General features: G+C 45.4%; 2 protein-coding genes across 2 annotated transcripts in view; one reads left to right on the forward strand and one right to left on the reverse strand.

The window, feature by feature from the left end:
* Window positions 1-12,018, reverse strand: part of agpat2 (1-acylglycerol-3-phosphate O-acyltransferase 2 (lysophosphatidic acid acyltransferase, beta)) — a 54,563-nt gene extending 42,545 nt beyond the window's left edge. Inside the window, exon 1 of the mRNA XM_080212220.1 lies at window positions 11,543-12,018. Within this exon, the coding sequence (XP_080068346.1) occupies window positions 11,543-11,988 (446 nt within the window). The 5' untranslated portion in view covers window positions 11,989-12,018. The remainder of the gene's footprint in view (window positions 1-11,542) is intronic.
* Window positions 12,019-12,209: 191 nt separating this feature from the next.
* The window catches only part of dipk1b (divergent protein kinase domain 1B), a 61,736-nt gene continuing 51,457 nt past the window's right edge, over window positions 12,210-22,488 (forward strand). Inside the window, exon 1 of the mRNA XM_080212017.1 lies at window positions 12,210-12,360. The gene's annotated coding sequence lies outside the window, so the exon portion shown is untranslated. The remainder of the gene's footprint in view (window positions 12,361-22,488) is intronic.

Genomic DNA, 22,488 nt, shown 5'->3' on the forward strand with positions numbered 1-22,488 from the left:
GATCATCTGCATGGCAGGCGCTGTATAATGTGGATAAATGTGATGTTATCCATTTTGACAACAATAATTGAAAGACAGATTACTTGAATGGACGTAAATGGAGAGAGATGGATACAGGGTAAATGGTAGGACTCTGAAGAGTGCAAATGAACAGAGGGATCTGGGAATACAGGTACAGAATTCCCTAAAAGTGACGTCGCAGGTGGATAGGGTCGTAAAGAGTGCTTTTGGTACATTGGCCTTTATAAATCGGAGTATCGAGTATAAAAGTTGGAGTGTTATGGTAAGGTTATATAAAGGCATTGGTGAGACCGAATTTAGAGTATTGTGTACAGTTTTGGTCACCTAGTTACAGGAAGGATGTAAATAAAGTTGAAAGAGTGCAGAGAAGGTTCACAAGGATGTTGCCGAGACTTGAGAAGCTGAGTTACAGAGAGAGATTGAACAGGTTAGGACTTTATTCCCTGGAGCGTAGAAGAATGAGGGGAGATTTGATAGAGGTGTTTAAGATTTTGATGGGTATAGATAGAGTGAATGCAAGCAGGCTTTTTCCACTGAGGCTACAGGAGAAAAAAGCCAGAGGGCGTGGGTTAAGGGTGAAAGGAGAAAAGTTTGAAGGGAATATTAGGGGGGGCTTCTTCACGCAGAGTGGTGGGAGTGTGGGATGAGCTGCTGGATAAAGTGACAAATGCAGGGTCACTTTTAACATTTAAGGAAAACTTGGACAGGCACACAGATGAGAGTGTGTGGAGGGATATGGTCCAAGTGCAGGTCAGTGGGACTAGGCAAAAAATGATTCGGCACAGACAAGAAGGGCCAAAATGCCTGTTTCTGAGCTGTAAATTTTCTATGGTTTCTACTCAGCGAGACCTTGATGTCCTCATGCATCAGTCGCTGAAAGTAAGCACACAGTAAAGGAGATAAATGGTATAGGAATAAGGATAGGGATAGGGATATGCTTTGCTGCAACTGTATAGGGCGTTGGTGAGGCCACATGTGGAGTACTGTGTGCAGTTTTGGTGTTTTTATGTGTGGAAGGATGTCGTTACTATAGAGGGACTGCAATAAAGGTTTACCAAGCTGATTCCCAAGATGGCAGGTCTGTCATACAAGGAGAGACTAAATTGGTTAGGATTATAGTCATAGCAGTTTAGAAGTGAGAGAGGGGATCTCAAATTTATTAAATTCCATCAGGGTAGATTCAGAAAGAACGTTCCCAACGGTGGGTGAGTCCAGAATTAGGGATCATAGCTTGAGGCTAAGGGTAAACCTTTTAGAACTGAGACGAGGAGAAATTTTTCACCCAGAGGGTGATGAATGTAGGGATTTCAAGAAGAAATTAGATCTAGCACTAGGGGCTAAAGGGATACGGGGGGTAGGAAATCACAATTTTGAATCTGATGATCAGCCATAATCAAAATGAATGGTGGAGCAGACTTGAAGGGCCGGATGGCCTACTCCTGCTTTTAGTTTATATGTAACACAAGAAATAGAAGGAGTAGGCCACCAAGCCATTCAAGCCTGCCCCACCATTCCATACAATCATGTCTGATACACTGTCAAGCCCTTCCAAGATCATATATGAATGAAGTCAACCCTCTTTTTTGAACTCCAAGGAATGCAGATCCAGACTAATTAGTCTCTCTTGATATTACAACCCTCTCATCCCATGAATTAAAAGGAGGGCAGTGACCTTTCATTGCCATTCCCTACATTTGATCCCAGGATGGGACAAATACCTGCTGGATTTTCTTCTCCAAAGGACATCGGAGCACAATCAGAACATAGAACATTACAGCGCAGTACAGGCCCTTCGGCCCTCGATGTTGCGCCGACCAGTGGAACCAATCTAATGACCCTCTAACCTAAGCTATTCCAATGTTATCCATATGCCTATCCACTAACCATTTGAACGCCCTTAAAGTTGGCGAGTCCACAACTGCTGCAGGCAGGGCATTCCACGACCTTACTACCCTCTGCGTAAAGAACCTACCCCTGACATCCGTCCTATAATTACCACCCCTTAATTTAAAGCTACGTCCCCTTGTATTAGCCATCACCATCCGAGGTAAAAGGCTCTCACTGTCCACCCTATCCAATCCTTTGATCATCTGGTATGCCTCAATCAGGTCACCTCGTAACATAAGAACATAATAAGAAATAGGAGCAGGAGTAGGCCATCTAGCCCTTCGAGCCTGCCCCGCCATTCAATAAGATTATGGCTGATCTGTCGTGGCTCAGTTCCACTTTCCCGCCTTCTCCCCATAACCCTTAATCCCCTTGCCTATCAAAAACCTATCAACCCACATCTTAAATATATTTAGCGAGGCAGCCTCCACCACTTCAACGGGCAGAGAATTCCAGAGATTCACCACCCTTTGAGTGAAGTTGTTCCTCCTCAACTCCGTTCTAAACCGCTCCCCCCCTTTATCTTGAGGCTGTACTCTCTAGTCCTACTGTCCTTCCTGAGCGGGAAGAGCCTCTCCACCTCTATCTTATCCATCCCATTCATCATCTTATAGGTCTCAATGAGATCTCCCCTCATTCTTCTAAACTCTAACGAGTACAAGCCTAGTTTATTCAGCCTCTCCTCATAGTTCAACCCCCTCAACTCTGGTATCAGCCTAGTAAACCTCCTCTGCACTCCCTCCAAGGCCAAAATATCCTTGCGTAAGTGCGGCGACCAAAGCTGCACACAGTACTCCAGCTGCGGCCTCACCAGTGCCCTGTACAGCTGCAGCAAGACCCCCCTACTTTTATATTCAATCCCCCTCGCTATGAAGGCCAGCATCCCGTTCGCCTTCCTGACCACCTGCTGCACCTGCAGGCTGGGTTTTTGCGACTCATGCACAAGGACCCCGAGGTCCCTCTGCACCGTCGCATGCTGCAGTTTTTCGCCACGTAAGTAATAGTCCTTCCTACCATTATTCCTACCAAAGTGGACAACTTCACACTTGCCAACATTAAATTCCATTTGCCAGTTCCTGGCCCATTCGCCCAGCCTATCTAGATCCTTCTGCAGACTCTCCACACCCTCTGCACAATTTGCCGTTCCACCAATCTTGGCGTCATCCGCAAATTTCAACACCGTACATTCGGTTCCCTCCTCCAGATCATCTATATAAATGGTAAATAGCTGAGGCCCCAGCACCGACCCCTGGGGCACTCCACTAGTCACCAACCGCCAATCCGAATAGCACCCATTGACCCCCACTCTCTGCCTCCTATTTGACAGCCAATCCCCTATCCACGCTAACAACCTACCCCCAACTCCATGCCCCCTGACCTTCTGTAATAACCTCTTGTGCGGCGCCTTATCAAATGCCTTCTAAAATCAAGAAACACCACGTCCACCGGCTCTCCTCTATCCACCGCCCTCGACACATCCTCATAGAACGCCAATAAATTTGTCAGACGCGACTTCCCCTTAACGAAACCGTGCTGCGTCTGCTCTATCAAACAATTCTCAAGATGCCTCGCTATTTTCTCCTTGATCACAGATTCTAACATTTTTCCTACAACAGACGTTAAACTAACCAGCCTATAATTCCCTGCGTTTTGCCTGCCAGCCTTCTTAAACAACGGCGTAACATTAGCCGTTTTCTAATCTTCCGGCACTTCCCCGGAGTCCAGCGACGTTTGGAAAATAATCACCAAGGCATCCACTATCACCTCCGCCATTTCTTTCAGAACCCTTGGATGCATTCCATCCGGTCCTGGGGACTTGTCTACAATCAGTCCCTCCAGTCTGTCGAGCACCGCCTCTCTGGTAACAATAATGTCATTCAGGCCCTCCACTCCTACCATCTTTCCATCGCTAACACCCGGCAAATTATTCACGTCCTCCTCCGTGAAGACCGAAACAAAAAAGTTATTCAAGGCCTCAGCCATTTCCCCATCCCCTACCACTAAGTCCCCCCTCTCATCCTCTAAGGGTTCAACATTCACCCTAGCCAGCCTCTTCCTTTTTATACATTTATAAAACCTCTTACCATCCTTTTTTATATTAAGCGCGAGCCCAGCTTCATAGTTTATCCTACCCTTCTTCTCTCCAATGAAAATAACCTCAAGTCCCTCAGCCTTTCCTCATAAGACCTTCCCACCATAACAGGCAACATCCTGGTAAACCTCCTCTGCACCCTTTCCAATGCCTCTGCATCTTTCTTATAATGCAGCGACCAGAACCGTATGCAATACTCCAAGTGCGGCCGCACCAGAGTTTTGTACAGTTGTAACGTGACCTCACGGCTCCGAAATTCAATCCCTCTATCAATAAAAGCTAACACACCATACGCCTTAACAACCTCATCAACCTGGGTGCCACCTTTCGGGGAGCTATGCACATGTACCCCAAGATCTCTCTGCTCGTCAACGCTACTAAGAGTCCTTCCATTAGCCCTATATTTTGTACTCCTGTTATTCTTACCAAAGTGAATCACCTCTCACTTTTCCGTATTAAACTCCATCTGCCACCTCTCGGCCCAGCTCTGCAGCTTATCTACGTCCCTCTGCAAACTGTAACATCCATCCTCACTGTCTACAACTTTGGTGTCATCAGCAAATTTACTAACCCATCCTTCTACACCCTCATCTGGGTCATTTATAAAAATGACAAGCAGCAGTGGCCCCCAAAACAGATCCCTGAGGCACACCACTTGTAACTGCACTCCAGGTTGAATATTTCCCATCAACCACCACCCTCTGTCTTCTATCAGCTAGCCAATTCCTGATCCAAACTGCTAAATCACCCTCAATCCCATGCATCTGCATTTTCTGCAATAGCCTACCATGGGGAACCTTATCAAACGTTTTGCTAAAATCCATATACACCACGTCAACTGCCTTACCCTTACCCACCTCTTTGGTCACCTTTTCAAAAAGCTCAATAAGGTTTGTGAGGCACGACCTACCCTTCACAAAACCGTGTTGACTATCCCTAATCAATTTATTTCCCTCTAGATGATTATAAATCCTATCCCTTACAATTCTTTCAAAACTTTGCCCACAACAGAGGTAAGGCTCACTGGTCTATAATTCCCAGGATGGTCTCTACTCCCCTTCTTGAACAAGGGGACATTTGCTGTCCTCCAGTCTTCCGGCACTATACCTGAAGCCAATGACGACATGAAGATCAAAGCCAAAGGCTCTTCAATCTCCTCCCTAGCCTCCCAGAGAATCCTAGGGTAAATCCCATCCGGCCCAGGGGACTTATCTATTTTCACACAAGAATTGCCAACACCTCCTCCTTATTAGGCCACTCAGCCTATCGAGTCTGCTCCACCATTCAATCATGAGTGATATTTTTCTCATCCCCATTCTCCTGCCCTTTCCCCATAACCCCTGAACCCATTATTAATCAAGAACTATCTATCTCTGCCTTTAGGACACCTGGCCTCCACAGCCTTCTGCGGCAGAGTTCCACAGATTCACCACTCTCTGGCTGAAGAAATTCTTCATCTGTTTTAAAAGATCGTACCTTTAGCCTGAGGTTGTGCCGTCTGGTTCTAGATTTTTTCCTTCTAGTGGAAACATCCAGGCCTCACAGTATCCTGTAAGTTTCAATAAGATCCTCCCTCACTCTTCTAAACTCCAACCAGTAAAGACCCAGAGTCCTCAACCGTCATATGACAAGCTCTTCATTCCAGGGATCATTCTTGTGAACCACCTCTGGACCCTTTCCAAGGCCAGCACATCCTTTCTTAGATCATAGAAGAATCACAGAATCCCTATGTTGCAGAAGGAGGCCATTCAGTCCATCGCGTCTGCACCGACCACAATTGCACCCCACATACTTACCCTGCTAATTCCCTGACACTAGGGTCAATTTAGCATGGCTAATCCACCTAACCCACACATCTTTGGATTGTGGAAGGAAACCGGAATACCCTGAGGAAACCCATGCAGATATGAGGTAAACGTACAGACTCCGCACAATGACCCAAGCCAGGAATCAAACCCAGGTCCCCCATTTAGAAAAGAGTCTATGCCTCCATTCCTCCTTCCAGAGTGCATAACCTCACACTTTTCCACATTGTGTTCCATCTGCCGCTTCTTTGCCCACTCTCCTAATATGTCCAAGTCCTTCTGCAGCCCCCCTGCTTCCTCAATACTACCTGTCCCTCTCCATATCTTTGTATCATCTGCAAACTCAGCAACAGTGCCTTCAGTTCCTTCTTCCAAATCATTAATGTATATTGTGAAAAGTTGTGGTCCCAGCATTGATCCCTGAGGTACACCACTAGTCACCGCCTGTCATCCTGAAAAAGACCCCTTTATCCCCACTCTCTGCCTTCTGCCAGTCAGCCAATCCTCTATCCATGCCAGGATCTTACTCTTAACACCATGAGCTCTTAACTTATTTAACAGTCTTCTATGCGGCACCTGGTGGTGGGTGCCTGGAACTCATTGCTGCAGGAGGTAGTGGAAGCGGATACGATAGTGACTTCTAAGGGGCATTTTGACTAGTACACGAATGAGATGGAAATACAGGAATATGGTCCCCGGAAGCGTAGGGGGTTTTAGTTAAGTCGGGCAGCATGGTGGGTGCAGGCTTTGAGGGCCGATGGGCCTGTTCCTATGCTGTAATTTTTTTTGTTCTTTGTTTGTTCCTTGTCAAAGGCCATCTAGAAATCTAAATAAATCACATCCACTGGTTCTCCTCTCTAAAGCATATGCCTATTTTCAAGAAACTTAAAATACTTTACTTAGCAGCATAAAAACAGAATGACTAACCAACTGGAAAGGGTCAAAAAATTTGGAATTAACTATCATTGGTCATTGTAAAAACCCACCTGATTCACTAATGTTCTTTCAGGAAGAAAACCTGTCATCCTTACATATTGGCCTTGCATGTGACTCCATACCCACGGCAATGTGGTTTGCTATTAATTATCCTCAAACGACCTAGCAATCCACTCAGTTCAAGAGCAATTAGGAATGGGCAACAATGCTGGCCACGTTTGTGGTACCCACATCCCACAAAAGAATAAATGAAGCAGTTAGAGAAAGGTTAGAAGAAACCTTAACAGTAGAACAGAGGCACAAAATTAAAAGCACAATGAAGATTAAATAGCTAATTTCTTCATGCCTAATGATGAACCAACCTGTACCATATGAAGAACAAAGAAAATTACAGTACAGGAACAGGCCCTTCAGCCCTCCAAGCCTGCAGTGACCATGCTGCCTAACTTAAATAAAACCCGCTACCCTTCCGGGAACCAAAATACATGGTTATCGATCTTTCAGTCGTTGGAAACAGCTTCTCGCTATTTACTCTTACTAAAATCCTCCAATCCCTCTGCTTCAAAGGAGTACAATCCCCAGTCTCACCACATGACAGCAACTCCTCCCTCATTCCTGGTACCATTCAAATCAATTTCTTCTGTAAGCTCAAATTCCAAATAAATAATTCAAATGCGCTCTGTATAATTGTATGGATTTTTACAGATGTACCACATAAAACTCTGACCAAGACCGCAAGAAACTACAAGGAAGAAACGATAAAGTAGCCCAGTTCATCACACAAATAAGCCTCCCGTTCATTGACTCCGTTTACACTTCCCTCTGTCTCGGAAAAGCAGCCAGCATAATCACGGCAATAAGGAGGGAGGGTATTTCGAGGGTTCGTCCACTAAGTCTATATGAGTAGAAATGAAAAATAAGGAGGAGGAAATCACTTTGATAAGATTGTATTATAGGCTCCCAAATAGTCAGTGGGAAATTGAGCAAACACGTAAGGAGATTACAGATAGCTCCAAGAAAAATAGGGGATTTTACCTTTCCCAACACTGACTGGGACAGCCACAGCAGTAGGGGCTTGGATGGAGAGAAATTTGTTGACTGTATTCAGGAGGAATTGGTCATTCAGTCTGTGGATGGCCCGACTAGAGAGGGGGCAAAACTTGACCTCCTTTTGGAAAATAAGGAAGGGCAGATGACAGAAGTGTTAGTGAGGGATCACTTTGGGACCAGTAACCATAATTCCATTAATTTTAAGCTAGCTATGGAGAATGATAGATCTGGCCCAAAAGTTACAATTGTAAACTGGGGCAAGGCAATTTTGATGGTATTAAACAGGAACTTTCAAAAGTTGATCAGGGGAGTCTGTTGGCAGCGAAGGGGGCAGCTGGTAAATGGGAGGCTTTCAAAAAATGTGTTAACCAGAGTTCAGAATAAACACATTCCTTTTAGAGTGAAGGGCAAGGCTGGTAGAAGTCAGGAGCCCTGGATGACTCAGGATATTGAGGCCCTGGTCAAAAGGAAGGAGGCATATGGCATGCATAGCGGATCCCTGAAGAATTGCAGAGTTTAGTAGTATGAGGCAACCTTATTGAGACACAGAGCATGGGGGCTTGACAGGTTGCTTCCTCTTGTGGAAGCATCTCGGATCAAAGGGTCTAATTTTAGAGTAAGGGGTTTGCCCGATTAAGACAGAGATCAGGAGGAATTTCTTCTGAGGGTAACGAATCTGCAGAATTCTTTAACAGAGGGCTGTATAGACAGTCATTAGGTTCAAGGCTGAGGCAGACTGATTTTTAATCAGTAAGGGATCAAGGGTTATGGAGATAAGGCAGGAAAGTGAAGTTCTGATTATCAAACCAGATTAATCATGATCTCATTGAAAGGCAGAGCAGACTCGATGGGCCAAATGGCATACTGCTGCTCCTATATCCACGGTCAGCATAAATGGATGACACAAAGATAGCAATATGTGAAGGCGACGTAAGGAGGCTACAAAGGGACATAGATTAGGCAAATTAACAAAGATCTGGCAAATGGACAATAATATGGGAAAACGTGCAACTGTACATTTTGGCAGGAAAAATAAAAAATAAACATATTTAAATAGTGAGATAGAACATAGAACACTACAGCACAAACTCGTGCCCTTCGGCCCACGAGTTGCGCCGATCACATCAACACCTATCTATAACCCCCAATCCCATAAAACCCCATATACTCATCCAGAAGTCTTTTAAAAGACCCCAGCGAGTTCGCCTCCACCACCACTGACGGCAGCCGATTCCACTCACTCACCACCCTCTGAGTGAAAAACTTACCCCTAACATCACTTCTGTACTTTCCTCCCCGCACCTTAAATCTGTGTCCTCTCGTAGCGACCATTTCAACCCGGGGAAATAGCCTCTGAGAATCCACCCTATCCATTCCTCTCAACAACAGATACAACAGAGCAGCGAAGCAGAGGGATCTGGTGTCCTAGACCATAAATCAGAATAGGCTAATATGCAGAGCCAGTGAGTAATTAGATAAGCTCACACAATGTTATCAATTGTGAGGGAAAATGAATATGAAAGGAGGTGGTTATGCTTCAGCTCTACAGAGCACTGGTGAGACCTCACCTTTTCTTGCCAAAACAGACAATTTCATATTTTGGAGACGGGAAATATGAGAGACGTTTTCCTGCTGTTTATTATATTCCTTATGTGAATATAAATGGGATTTTTTTTAATCTTTGGTACACAAGGGAACATAGAATGATAGAAATCTGGAAGAGCTCAACTGCAAAAACCAGCAAATAGTCAATATCAAATCCAGCTCACCAGTAACAAGTGACAACACGAACCCAGGTAAAACTATAGTCAGTTACTGACCCGACATTGATGACTCAACACTCGGGTTCAATTTGCACAACAGTACAAGTCACATTATCAAGCATGTCATTTCCTAGCATTTCACAGGTGTGGCCTGTGAAACAGGGAATGGGGCAGTGTATATGTGTGTGTGTCGGGGGGGGGTGGGGTGGTGTGTGTCGGGGGGGGGTGGTGGGGTGGTGTGTGTCGGGGGGGGGGGGGTGGTGTGTGTCGGGGGGGGGGGGGTGGTGTGTGTCGGGGGGGGTGGGGTGGTGTGTGTCGGGGGGGGGTGGGGTGGTGTGTGTCGGGGGGGGGGTGGGGTGGTGTGTGTCGGGGGGGGTGGGGTGGTGTGTGTCGGGGGGGGGGTGGGGTGGTGTGTGTCGGGGGGGGGGTGGGGTGGTGTGTGTCGGGGGGGGGTGGGGTGGTGTGTGTCGGGGGGGGGTGGGGTGGTGTGTGTCGGGGGGGGTGGGGTGGTGTGTGTCGGGGGGGGGTGGGGTGGTGTGTGTCGGGGGGGGTGGGGTGGTGTGTGTCGGGGGGGTGGGGTGGTGTGTGTCGGGGGGGGTGGGGTGGTGTGTGTCGGGGGGGGTGGGGTGGTGTGTGTCGGGGGGGGTGGGGTGGTGTGTGTCGGGGGGGGTGGGGTGGTGTGTGTCGGGGGGGGTGGGGTGGTGTGTGTCGGGGGGGGGTGGGGTGGTGTGTGTCGGGGGGGGTGGGGTGGTGTGTGTGTGTGGGGTGGTGTGTGTGTGTGTGTGGGGTGGTGTGTGTGTGTGTGGGGTGGTGTGGTGTGTGTGGGGTGGTGTGGTGTGTGTGGGGTGGGGTGGTGTGTGTGGGGTGGGGTGGTGTGTGTGGGGTGGGGTGGTGTGTGTGGGGTGGGGTGGTGTGTGTGGGGTGGGGTGGTGTGTGTGGGGTGGGGTGGTGTGTGTGGGGTGGGGTGGTGTGGTGTGTGTGTGTGTGTGGGGTGGTGTGGTGTGTGTGTGTGGGGGGGGGTGGGGTGGTGTGTGTGTGTGTGGGGGGGGTGGGGTGGTGTGTGTGTGTGTGTGGGGGGGGGGGTGGGGTGGTGTGTGTGTGTGTGTGGGGGGGGTGGGGTGGTGTGTGTGTGTGGGGGGGTGGGGTGGTGTGTGTGTGTGGGGGGGGGTGGGGTGGTGTGTGTGTGTGTGTGGGGTGGGGTGGTGTGTGTGTGTGTGTGTGTGGGGTGGGGTGGTGTGTGTGTGTGTGTGTGTGTGTGTGTGGGGTGGGGTGGTGTGTGTGTGTGGGGTGGGGTGGTGTGTGTGTGTGGGGTGGGGTGGTGTGTGTGTGGGGTGGGGTGGTGTGTGTGTGTGTGTGTGGGGTGGTGTGTGTGTGTGTGGGGTGGTGTGTGTGTGTGGGGTGGGGTGGTGTGTGTGTGTGTGTGTGTGTGTGTGGGGTGGTGTGTGTGTGTGTGTGTGTGTGGGGTGGGGTGGTGTGTGTGTGTGTGTGTGGGGTGGTGTGTGTGTGTGTGGGGTGGGGTGGTGTGTGTGTGTGTGGGGGGTGGGGTGGTGTGTGTGTGTGTGGGGTGGGGGTGGGGTGGTGTGTGTGTGTGTGTGTGGGGTGGGGTGGTGTGTGTGTGTGTGTGTGTGTGTGTGTGTGGGGTGGGGTGGTGTGTGTGTGTGTGGGGTGGGGTGGTGTGTGTGTGTGTGGGGTGGGGTGGTGTGTGTGTGTGGGGTGGTGTGTGTGTGGGGTGGGGTGGTGTGTGTGTGTGTGTGTGTGTGTGGGGTGGTGTGTGTGTGTGTGTGTGGGGTGGTGTGTGTGTGTGTGTGGGGTGGGGTGGTGTGTGTGTGTGTGGGGTGGGGTGGTGTGTGTGTGTGTGGGGTGGGGTGGTGTGTGTGTGTGTGGGGTGGGGTGGTGTGTGTGTGTGTGGGGTGGGGTGGTGTGTGTGTGTGTGGGGTGGGGTGGTGTGTGTGTGTGTGGGGTGGGGTGGTGTGTGTGTGTACACTTACTTCATGTTCTCCACATCGCGGCCTCTCCTCAGGCAGATAGGGATGACCGGCACCGCCAGCGCCATGATCCAGCTGTAGTAAAAAGCCATCTTGCTGTAGTAGCGGAAGCCGGAGCTCAGCAGCCAGAGCAGCGGCACCAGCAGCAGCAGCGACACCGCCAGCAGCAGCCAGAGCGGGGCCATGGCCTGAGGCCTAGGGCCCGGAGGCCGGCCTGGAGGGGAACGTCTACCCGAGCCCGCCGCCGCCGCCGCCGCCGCCTTGGCCTGTCCCGGTCTCGGTCTCTCTCCCTCGGGCGGTCCCGGTCTCGGTGTCGGTCTCGGTCTCTCTCCCTCGGGCAGTCCCGGTCCTGGAGCCTCGGCCTCTCCTGGTGTCTCCCGGGTCCTGGCGCCGGTCTGACTCCTGAGGCTCCCCCGCGCGGTGTTACTTCCGGGAGACGCAAGGCGCATGCGCGAGTCCGATTGTCGGGTCACGTGAGGCTACAGGCTGATGTTTACATTTATGTAGCGCCCACCACCTCCCACATCCCATACTGAGCTCACCCGGCCTTCCCCTGGGGGTGGGCGGAGTCTGGCTGAGCCCAGTATTGATTAACCTTCCTGACTCCCACCTCAGGAGGAACATGGGGGGGGGGGGGGGAATTTACAAGCGGTAACGTTCCCTCACGCCTGGAGAGAGTGGCGGAGATTCTGAAATGAAATGTGCCATTATGTGGAAGGCGGCAAGAAGCTGTTGCTAGTGGAGAATTGGCTAAGTGCTTGAAGGAAAGAGAGTGAATTCTGCTTTAAAGAACTGTGTATCTAAAACTGACTATACAGAAGGTGTGGACTGCCTAACTACCTTCATGTGATAGACTAGCAGATATAACAAAAACTGTGTAGCTTATAGGTAATACTGACTATGATTTGCTTCTTAATGTACATTTAGTTTACATTGATTCTGATTCAAGTTAATGTATGAAAAGTGAAACCCTGGCGATAGGTTTTTTCATTTAAATATTCATTAAATCTGGTTACTTTTGTTTTTGAATCCCCACAGCGATCTTAACAAAACTGGGGATTCAAATCTGGATGATCTGATCTGATCTGATCTGAACTGAATCAGATTGAAATGGGGTACATTAAAACTCCAATCAGGCTAGACTAACGTAGAATTTCCCAGGGAAATGGAAATGATAGTCAATATGTGGTGTGGGTCGCTGAAGGTGGGTCAGAACTTTGAATAGCTGAGGGAGTAATAGCAGTGAGTAAAACTTATGACAAACAGATAGGTTTGTATATGTTTATTACTAAAATTAATAGTTGGTGGAGAATTCAAAAGTAGTGTTTCTTTGGGGCTAGGATCTCACGTGGAAGGGCGTAAAGTTAATCAAATACGGGAAGCCTTGGAACGGCAGGCAGTTATGAGTTGATGATTGATAACAAGCCCACTTTGGAAACTCACAGAGAAACTTGAGCAATCATAGACGAAGACACAGGCATGCCTCATTGAAGCGAGACTGTCCAGAAAATAAGTTTGATTCAAGGGACCAAAATGTTACCTTTGCTATTAAATAGGACGTATGTATGTTGAATGTTTGAAATTAAAATGACAAGAATGTAACATTTGTAAGGTTGCATTAGCATTTTACCAAAAAATACTGTCGCAGTGAGTAAAACTTGCGACAAGCAGATAGGTTTGTTTATGTTTATTACTAAAATTAATTAGAGTGCTGAAAATGATGGAAGTTTTGGGTTTGAGGTGAAGTTTCCTCTTTTGTCTGGTGATGGACAGATATTATTAGTCTTTGAGATACAGAAACAGCACAGTCGCTAACAGCGGTGGGTTACATGAAATTCTGTGCAAAACATTCGCTGAATAACTAAGCATTGATTCCGGGTATTGATGCAAATTATTCACGCGTTGATTTGTATAGGGTTAATTTAGAATGTACCAGACTTACTGGTCCTGACATTGTTGGAGTTGTTCATAATTTCTTATGAGGAAAAGACATGGCTGAGGATAAGGTATTGTCTTCTCCAGTGGATTTGGTAATGCCCACTGAGGTAGTACAGGAAAAGCTGAGTGACTTCAAAGAGTCCAGGGTTTTCCATAACCCTGCTTGAAAATTAAGATGTTGACTAAGCTGTGTCCAAAGACTTGGACCCTCAACCTGATCTTGATTTGATTTGACTTGTGTTATAAGTGTTAAAAGGACGTTGGGGCATCAAGCTGAAAAGGAAGAGTTAATGCAGTTGGAGACCATGTAAAGTCATATGAATTAATAACACAGGAGAAGCATGAGCAAGCTAAAATAGCTAGCAACAGTACTTAAAACTAATGATGAAACAAAGGAAAGGAACTCTTTGGGCAGAGCTTTTTCACACTCCTTCAATGTTGTCACTGTAGAGGTATGAGGAAGGATACATGTTCCTGAGCGTAAATTAAAACTTCAAAGCAAAGGCAATTGGTCTTGCTAGAATGGAATTAAATAAAGATCAAATGCAATGGAGGGTGAAAAGCAAAAGGAAATGTAAAAGATCTGTGTTAAATAAAAAGGAATAGCAAGCTTTCTTAGCCGAGCAGCGATATAACTTGAATAAAATTCTTAAAGCAGCTAAAGAGGATAACTGGACTGAAAAATCAACTACTTGAAAAATGAAGCAATGCTAAACTTGCATGACCTAGAAGAAAAGCAAAGGGTTAGACCGTGAAGAAGAACCTAGAGTTAAACAAAGCTAGATAGTGTTGAAGTGGAAATTTTCCTGCTTCTTGACTGTGATAGAGAGACTCAACAAAATTCGTTCCGACCAAATAACTAGTCTTTATTTAAGAAAGACTGCATGTAGTATTGGCAGTAACTTGAGTTTGGAGAGCAGTTGTTACGACTTGCTAATTCCTTCTCAAATCCACGCTTACTTAAAGAATCAGTTCAGTACTTATACATAATGATTATCAGTTTGCGTGACCAGAGCTTATTCAGGAATTTGATCAGTAGTAGCATCATAAACAATGTCATAAATCATGGTACCACCTGCTGGCCTTCGAGAACTCTTTGTCTCATCATTCATGCCTTTATTTTGTCCTTTGAAAGAACAGAAGAAGGTCGGTGACTCCTTTATCCCTGACCTTATCTTGTCTTACTCATACAGCTCTAGGTTATGCGGAGTCAGCTTTATCGGGTCTTGACCTTCTCCGGTCTTATGCGTGTTTTACATTATGTGGAGTCAGTTTTCCTTATTTTGTACCAAATAGTTGACCCATTTTCCCATCATGCCATTACTTCATTCGTACAACTTCACAATAGGAACAGAAGTAGGTCATTCAGCCCATCGACTTGCATGATATGACCATGACTGATCGGACACTTGACTGCCTTTTACCCTCTTGTAGAGCAAGCTTGAAGGGCTGAATTTGCCAACTCTGCTCCTGATTTCTATGTTCCTAATTTCTAAGTTCCTACCCATTATCCCTATAATCCTTTATGTTACTGTTAATTAGCACTCTATCAATCTCTACATTAAACATGGTAAGAAGTCTCACAACATCAGGTTAAAGCACGAGCTTTCGGAGGGCTGCTCCATCATCAAGTGAGTGAAGGAGCAGTGCTCTGAAAGCTCATGATTCCAAATAAACCTGTTGGACTTTAACATGGTGTTGTGAGACTTCTTACTGTGCCCATTCCAGTCCACATCATGGCTACATTAAACATGTTTAATGAATGAACTTCTACAGTTCTTGAGATAGAGAATTCCAAAGATTCACAACCTTCTGTGTAAAGAAATGTCTCCTTATCTCAGCCCTAAGTGACATTTACCTTAGTTTGAAATTGAGACCACTGGTTCTAGACTTCCCAACTAAAGGGAACATCTTACCCGCATCCACCCTGTCTATTCCTTTAGGTATTTTGTAAGTTTCAATTAGATCACCTCTCATTCTTTGAAACTAGGGAATGCAGGTCTGATTTGCCCAATCTCTCTTCCTAAGACAGTTCCGCCATCCTCGGAACATGTCTAGTGAATCTTTGTTGCACTCCCTCTATGGCAATAATATCCCCTTTGAGGTAAGGGGACCAAATTTGCACACAGTACTCAAGGTGCAGTCTAAACAAGCTTCTATACAATTAAAGCAAGGCCTCACTACCCAAAGAACAAAGAAAATTACAGCACAGGAACAGGCCCTTCAGCCCTCCAAGCCTGCACCAAACACGCTGCCCGACTTAACTAAAATCCCCTACTCTTTTGGGGACCATATCCCTCTATTCCCACCCTGTTCATGTATTTGTCAAGATTCCCCTTAGCAGTCACTATTATATCCGCTTCCACCACCTGCCCGACAACAAGTTCCAGATATCCACCACACTCTGTGTAAAAATTCTGCCTTATAGATCTCCTTTAAACCTTGCCCCTTACACCTTAAACCTGTGCCTCCTAATAACTGACTCTTTCACCTTGGGAAAAAGCTTCTGACTATCTACTCTCAATCTTGTAGGTTTCTATCAGGTCACCCCTCAACCTCCATTGTTCTAGTGAGAACAAACCAAGTTTCTCCAATCTCTCCTCATAACTAATGCCCTCCATACCAGGCAACATCCTGGTAAATCTTTTCTGTACCTTCTCCAAAGCCTCCACATCCTTCTGATAGTGTGGCGACCGGAATTGAACACTATATTCCAAGGGTGGCGTAACTAAGGTTCTGTAAAGCTGCAACATGACTTGCCAATTTTTAAACTCGGTGCCCTGGCCGATGAAGGCATGCATGCCGTATGCCTTCTTGACTACCTTCTCCATCTGCATTGCCACTTTTAATGACGTGAACCTGTACACCCAGATCCCTCTGCCTGTCAATACTCTTAAAGGTTCTGCTATTTACTGAATATTTCCTATTTGTACTGGACCTTCCAAAATGCACATTTGTCTGTCTTAAACTCTATCTGCCATCTCTCTGCCCAAGTCTCTAACCAATCTATATCCTGCTATTTTCTTTACTCAAATCTTCTTGCAATAAAAGCTAACGTTACCCATCCTCGTAGTTTGCTGCACCTGATGTTAGCCTTCAGTGACTTTTGGACAAGGGGACCTGGGCATCCTTGTACATCTGCACCTTCTAATTTCTCATCATTTTGGAAATACTCTGCACAAACATGATTCTGCATTTAAACAGGATGAGGTGAATTCCATCATTGTGAAGACAAATTCAGATGTTTATTAGGTTGAGACTTTTTGCCAAGACTGGACATTAATAAATATGCAGACATAAAAGAAAATGGAGATCAGGAATTAAAAGTTGAACAGTGAGGTTCAGTGTCTGTATCAAACACTGGAAACCCATATGGCCATTCAGTCTCTGGCTTTAAAGAAGAACAAAGAAAATTGATGAACCCAGAGATTAAGGAGTGATATGACAGGGAATTTTTCCTTGCGTACCAATTCACAGCTACTCGTACCCAGAAGTCAGATGAGTTGCCAACAGTCTCCAGTGTTATTCTTGATACAGTTAACTGGACCAAACAAGTTGGTCCCCTTTGGGTCCCTCACAAATCCTAGTTTCAGGTTCTGACTGTACAAAATCCAATCCAATTTTTAAAAGCAACATGAGGAACACAAAGTTAAGGTCTTTGAACCAAAGACCTGGAAAACTTTAAAATCAATGCAAATGTAAAGCGAGATGTGCAGTGATTGAAAGAAAGCAAATTGACCACTAATAAAAGATTAATGCAATTACAAGGAAGTTGGGACTCTAGACACTCACATACATTGGACTTTAAATCATAATTGACACATTTTGGTTCAGAATTGATAAGGAGGAAGTGTTGATTCGACTGTCAGTACTTGACATAGAAACACAGAGCAGGAGGAGGCCATTCAGCCCTTCAAGCCTGCCCCCCGTTCAATGTGATCATGGCTGATCCTCAATCTCAATGCCATATTCTCACTTTCTTCCTATATCCCTTGATGCCTTCAAAATCTAAAAAAAAACCTCTTTCTTGAACATATTCAGTGACTTAGCCTCCATAGTCTTCTGTGGTAGAGAATTCCCCTGGTTCACTACCCTTTGACTGAAGAAATTTTTCCTCCTCTCAGTCCTAAGTGGTTTATCCTGTATTCTGAGACTGTCCCTGGTTCTAGATACCCCAACCAGAGAAGACATCCTCCCTGCATCTAGTTGGTCCAGCCCTGTTAGAATTTTATACACTTCAGTCAGATCTCCTCTCATCCTTCTAAACTCTGTTGAACCAATCTCTTTAAATCTAGCACGAGGGGGCATGGCTTTAAATTAAGGGGGGGTAGTTATAGGACGGATGTCAGGGGTAGGTTCTTTACCCAGAGGGTGGTGAGGGATTGGAGTGCCCTGCCTGCTGCAGTTGTAAATGCGCCTAGTTTGGGGGCATTTAAGAGATCCGTGGATAGGTTTATGGACGAAAAGGGACTGGTTTAGGTTAGTGGGTCATTGTTTTGTAACTGGTCGGTGCAACATCGTGGGCCGAAGGGCCTGTTCTGCGCTGTAATGTTCTATGTTATCATAGAACATTCCCATCAACCCTCAAATCAGCCTAGAGACCTTCTGCTGCACTCCCTATTTGGCAATATATCCTTTCTTAGGTAGGGAGACCAAAACTGCATGCAATACTCCAGGTGTGGTCTCATCAAGGCCCTGTATAACTGAAGTAAAACATCCGTACTTCTGAACTCAAATTATTTATATACCATTTGCCTTCCTAATTGTTTGTTGCATCTGCCTCTCCACTTCCACTGACTGGTGTTCAAGGACACCCAGATCCCTTTGTACATTCACATTTCCCAATATATCACCATTTAAATAATACCCTTTCTGTTTTTCAAAACCAAAGTATATAACTTCACATTTAACAATGCTGTACTGCATCTGCCATGTGTTTGCCCACTCACTCAACTTATCTAAATAACTCTGAAGCCTCCTCACAACTCACAATTCCGCCCAGTTTTGTAGCAACAGCAAACTTGGAAATGTTACATTTGGTTTCCTCATTCAGGTCATTTATATATATTGTGAACAGCTGGGGCCCAAGCACTGTTTCTTGCAGTACCCCACTAATCACTGCCTGACACTAGGAAAAGGACCTATTTATTCCCATTCTCTGTTTACTGTCTGTCAACTAATTCTTGATCCATGCCAGTACATTACCCTCTATCTCACAAATTTTAATCTTACCCATTAACTTCTTATGAGGGACCTTATCCAAAGCTTCCTGAAAGTCCAAATACATCATATCCACAGGTTCTCCCTTATCTATACTAATTTCATCCTCAGAAAACTCCAGTAGATTAGTTAAACATGATTTGACTTTCATAAACCATGCTGGTTTTGTCCAATCTGTTCATGCCTTCTAAATGTTTTGTTATCCCATCTTTTACAATATACTCCAGCATCTTCCCCATAATTGGTCTGCAATTCTCCCTTTTTTCTCTCCCTCCCTTTTTAAATAGTGGGGTCACATTTGCTGCCCTTCAATTTGAGGAACTGTTCCAGATTCTATAAAATTTTGCCACCAATGCATCCAATATTTCCAGGGCTATTTCTTTTACCACTCTGGAATGTAGATTAATAGGCCCTGCGGATTTGTCATCCTTTAACCCCAAGAATTTCTTACAAATACTGACTTCCTTCAATTCTGTCCTCTCACTAGACCCTCGGTTCCCCCAAGTTTCTGGGGGGGAGGGGGAGGTATTTGTTTCCTCTTTTTAAAAAACAGAACCAAAGTATGTGTTCAAATTTCTGTCATTTCTTTGTTGCTCATTATAATTTCCCCAGCTTCTGACTGAGGGACCTACATTTGTCTTTATTAATCTTTTTCTGCTTTTACTGGCAATTTTATGGATCTCCATTTTGGTTTTAATATTATCCTTCATTCCCTTTGTAAGACATGATTGAGCCATCTTTCCTCTTTTCTTTTTATGCCAGACAGGAATAAATAATCGTTATAATTCATGCACACATTCCTTGAATTTGAACCATTGCCAATCCACTGTTAACATTCTCTAATCTGTCATTACAATTTGTGCTTCACATCCTCAGGACACTTTATTTAGATTCAGGACTCTAGTTTTGGATTTGACTACTTCATTCTCCACTTTAATGAAGAATTATTTCATATTATGGTCACTCTTCCCCAAGAGACCCCACACAAGACTCTTAATTAGTCCTTTCTCACTGCACAGCACCCAATCTAGAATAGCTTTTCATCTGGTTGGTTCCTCAATGTATTGGTCTAAAATCTATCACAGACACACTCGACTATACCATTGCAGGTTTGGTTTCTCTAACCTATGTGTAAATTAAAGTCACCCACAATTGCAGTTGTACCTTTTTTGCAAACACCTTTGATTTCTTGTGCAATAGCTTCTCTTATATCTCTACCACTGTTTGGGGATCTATAGACAACCTCCAACAATGTTTTCTGTCCCTTAGTGTTTTTTTTACCTCCACTCAAATTCTGAATCAATATCCTTCCTCACTATTGCATTGAGTTTCTCCTTTATCTAACAATGCTACTTCTTCTGCTTTCCGTTTCTGTCTGTCCTTACTAAATAATGAATACCCCTGTATGCTCAGTTCCTATCCTTGGTAACCCAGCCGCATGTCTCCATAATTGCAACAGTTAATTATCAATTTGTGCTGTTAATTCATCTACCTTATTGTGGATGTTTTGTGCATTAAGACACAAAACTTTTAGAATTGCCTCTTTAATGTTATTCATCTTAGCTTTAATTTGTATTCTGGCCCCATTTGTTTTTTCTGTCTTCCACTTTTGCTTCTCACATTTCTTTCTTTTGTTTCTACCCTTGTTTCTCCCTCCTCTGTCTTCCTGCTCAGGTTCCCATTCCTCTGCCATTCCAGTTTAAACCCACCCTGACAGCACTAGTAAATGCCCGCCAAGAACATTGTCCCTGGTCTTGCCCAAATGCATCCTGTCTTGCTTGTACCAGTTCCACAGTCCCCAAAACCAGTTCCAATCTCCCAGGAATCTTAATTCTTTCCTCCTGCATCATTTCTCCAGCCATATATTAATCTGGTATATCCTTTTTTTACTCTCGCTAGCATGTGGCACTTGTAGTAATCCTGAGATTTCCACCTTTGAGGTCTTACTTTTTATTTATATCTAACTTTCCATGTTTTGCTTGTAGGACCTCATCCTTTTTTTACCATTGTCATTGGTACCCATGTGTATCCTGACAACTGGCTGTTCATCCTCCCCTTTTACCCTTGACCTTGGCACCAGGGAGGCAACACACCAGTCTGGAGTCTCTTTTGCAGCTGCAGAAGTGCCTGTCTGTTCCTCTTACTTTTGAATTCCCTATCATCACAGCCCTGCCAGGTGTTGCAGGGTTGAGTGTAGAGTCAGGGAGATGGCGTTACTGTGGATCTTTTGGGGACAATAGGCGAATTGTACTGGATCCAGGCAAGCTGGGAGGCCGAAATTGATCCATGCCATGACTAACCTGTCGAAGCACTTCATAATGATGGGTGTTGGAGCCACTGGACGATAGTCATTAAGGCACACTGCCTGGCTTTTCTTTGGATGATGTTTGTCTTCTTGAAACAGGTAGGGACCTCAGATCGTGTAAGGAGAGGTTAAAGAGCTCTGCAAATACTCCCACCAGCTTTTTTATATACGATATGTATACATATACATTCATATCAATTAATGCAGATTGGTGGCAGATGTTTGAGGAGAAATCAACATCTGGCGTGTGGGAGGCTTTAAAGTGTAAGTTGATGGGGATTCAGGACCGGCACATTCCTGTAAGGATGAAGGATAAGTATGGCAAGTTTGGGAACCTTGGATAACGCGAGATATTGTGAGCCTAGTCAAAAAGTAAAAGGAAGCATTTGTCAAGGCTAGGTGGCTGGGAACACAAGACGCAAGTGTGGAACACAAGGAAAGTAGAAAGAAAATTAAGCAAGGAGTCAGAAGGGAGAAAAGGGGTCACGAAAAGTCATTGGCCAGCAGGATTAAGGAAAATCCCAAACCTTTTTATAAGAACATAAGAACTAGGAGCAGGGCTGGGGGAGCGCGTTGGAAGGTAGGTCTGCTGAGGAACAGTGGAGGATCTTTAAGGAGATCTTTCTTGGTGCTCAGCAGAAATTTATTCCGATGGTTAAAAAGGATCGTAGAAGGAGAGATAATCAGCCGTGGATAACGAAGGAGGTAAAGGAAAGTGTTAAGTTAAAAGCAGAGGCGTTTAAAGTAGCTAAGAGTAGTGGGCGAGAAGAGGATTGGGAGAGTTTTAAATGTCAACAAAGAATGACAAAGAAGTTGATAAAGAAGGGTAGGATAAACTATGAAGCTGGGCTAGCGCTTAATATAAAAAAGGATAGCAAGAGTTTTTATAAATACATAAAAAGAGGCTGACTAGGGTGAATGTTGGACCCTTAGAGGATGAGCGGGGGGACTTAGTGGTAAGGGATGGGGAAATGGCTGAGGCCCTGAATAACTTTTTTGTTTCAGTCTTCACGGAGGAGGACGTGAATAATTTGCCGGGTGTTAGCGATGGAAAGATGATAGGAGTGGAGGGCCTGAATGACATTATTGTTACTAGAGAGGTGGTGCTCGACAGACTGGAGGGGCTGATTGTGGACAAGTCCCCAGGACTGGATGGAATGCATCTAAGGGTTCTGAAGGAAATGGCGGAGGTGATAGTGGATGCCTTGGTGATTATTTTCCAAATGTCGCTGGATTCCGGGGAAGTGCCAGAAGATTGGAAAATGGCTAATGTTACATCGTTGTTTAAGAAGGGTGGCAGGCAAAAGGCGGGGAATTATAGGCCGGTTAGTTTAATGTCTGTTGTAGGAAAAATGTTAGAATCCGTGATCAAGGAGAAAATAGCGAGGCATCTTGAGGAGAATTGTTTGGTAGAGCAGACGCAGCACGGTTTTGTTAAGGGGAAGTCGTGTCTGACGAATTTATTGGAGTTCTATGAGGATGTGTC

Source organism: Carcharhinus amblyrhynchos, chromosome 25 (assembly GCF_965287045.1).
Source record: "Carcharhinus amblyrhynchos chromosome 25, sCarAmb.v2.hapA, whole genome shotgun sequence".
NCBI classification, from domain to species: domain Eukaryota; kingdom Metazoa; phylum Chordata; class Chondrichthyes; order Carcharhiniformes; family Carcharhinidae; genus Carcharhinus; species Carcharhinus amblyrhynchos.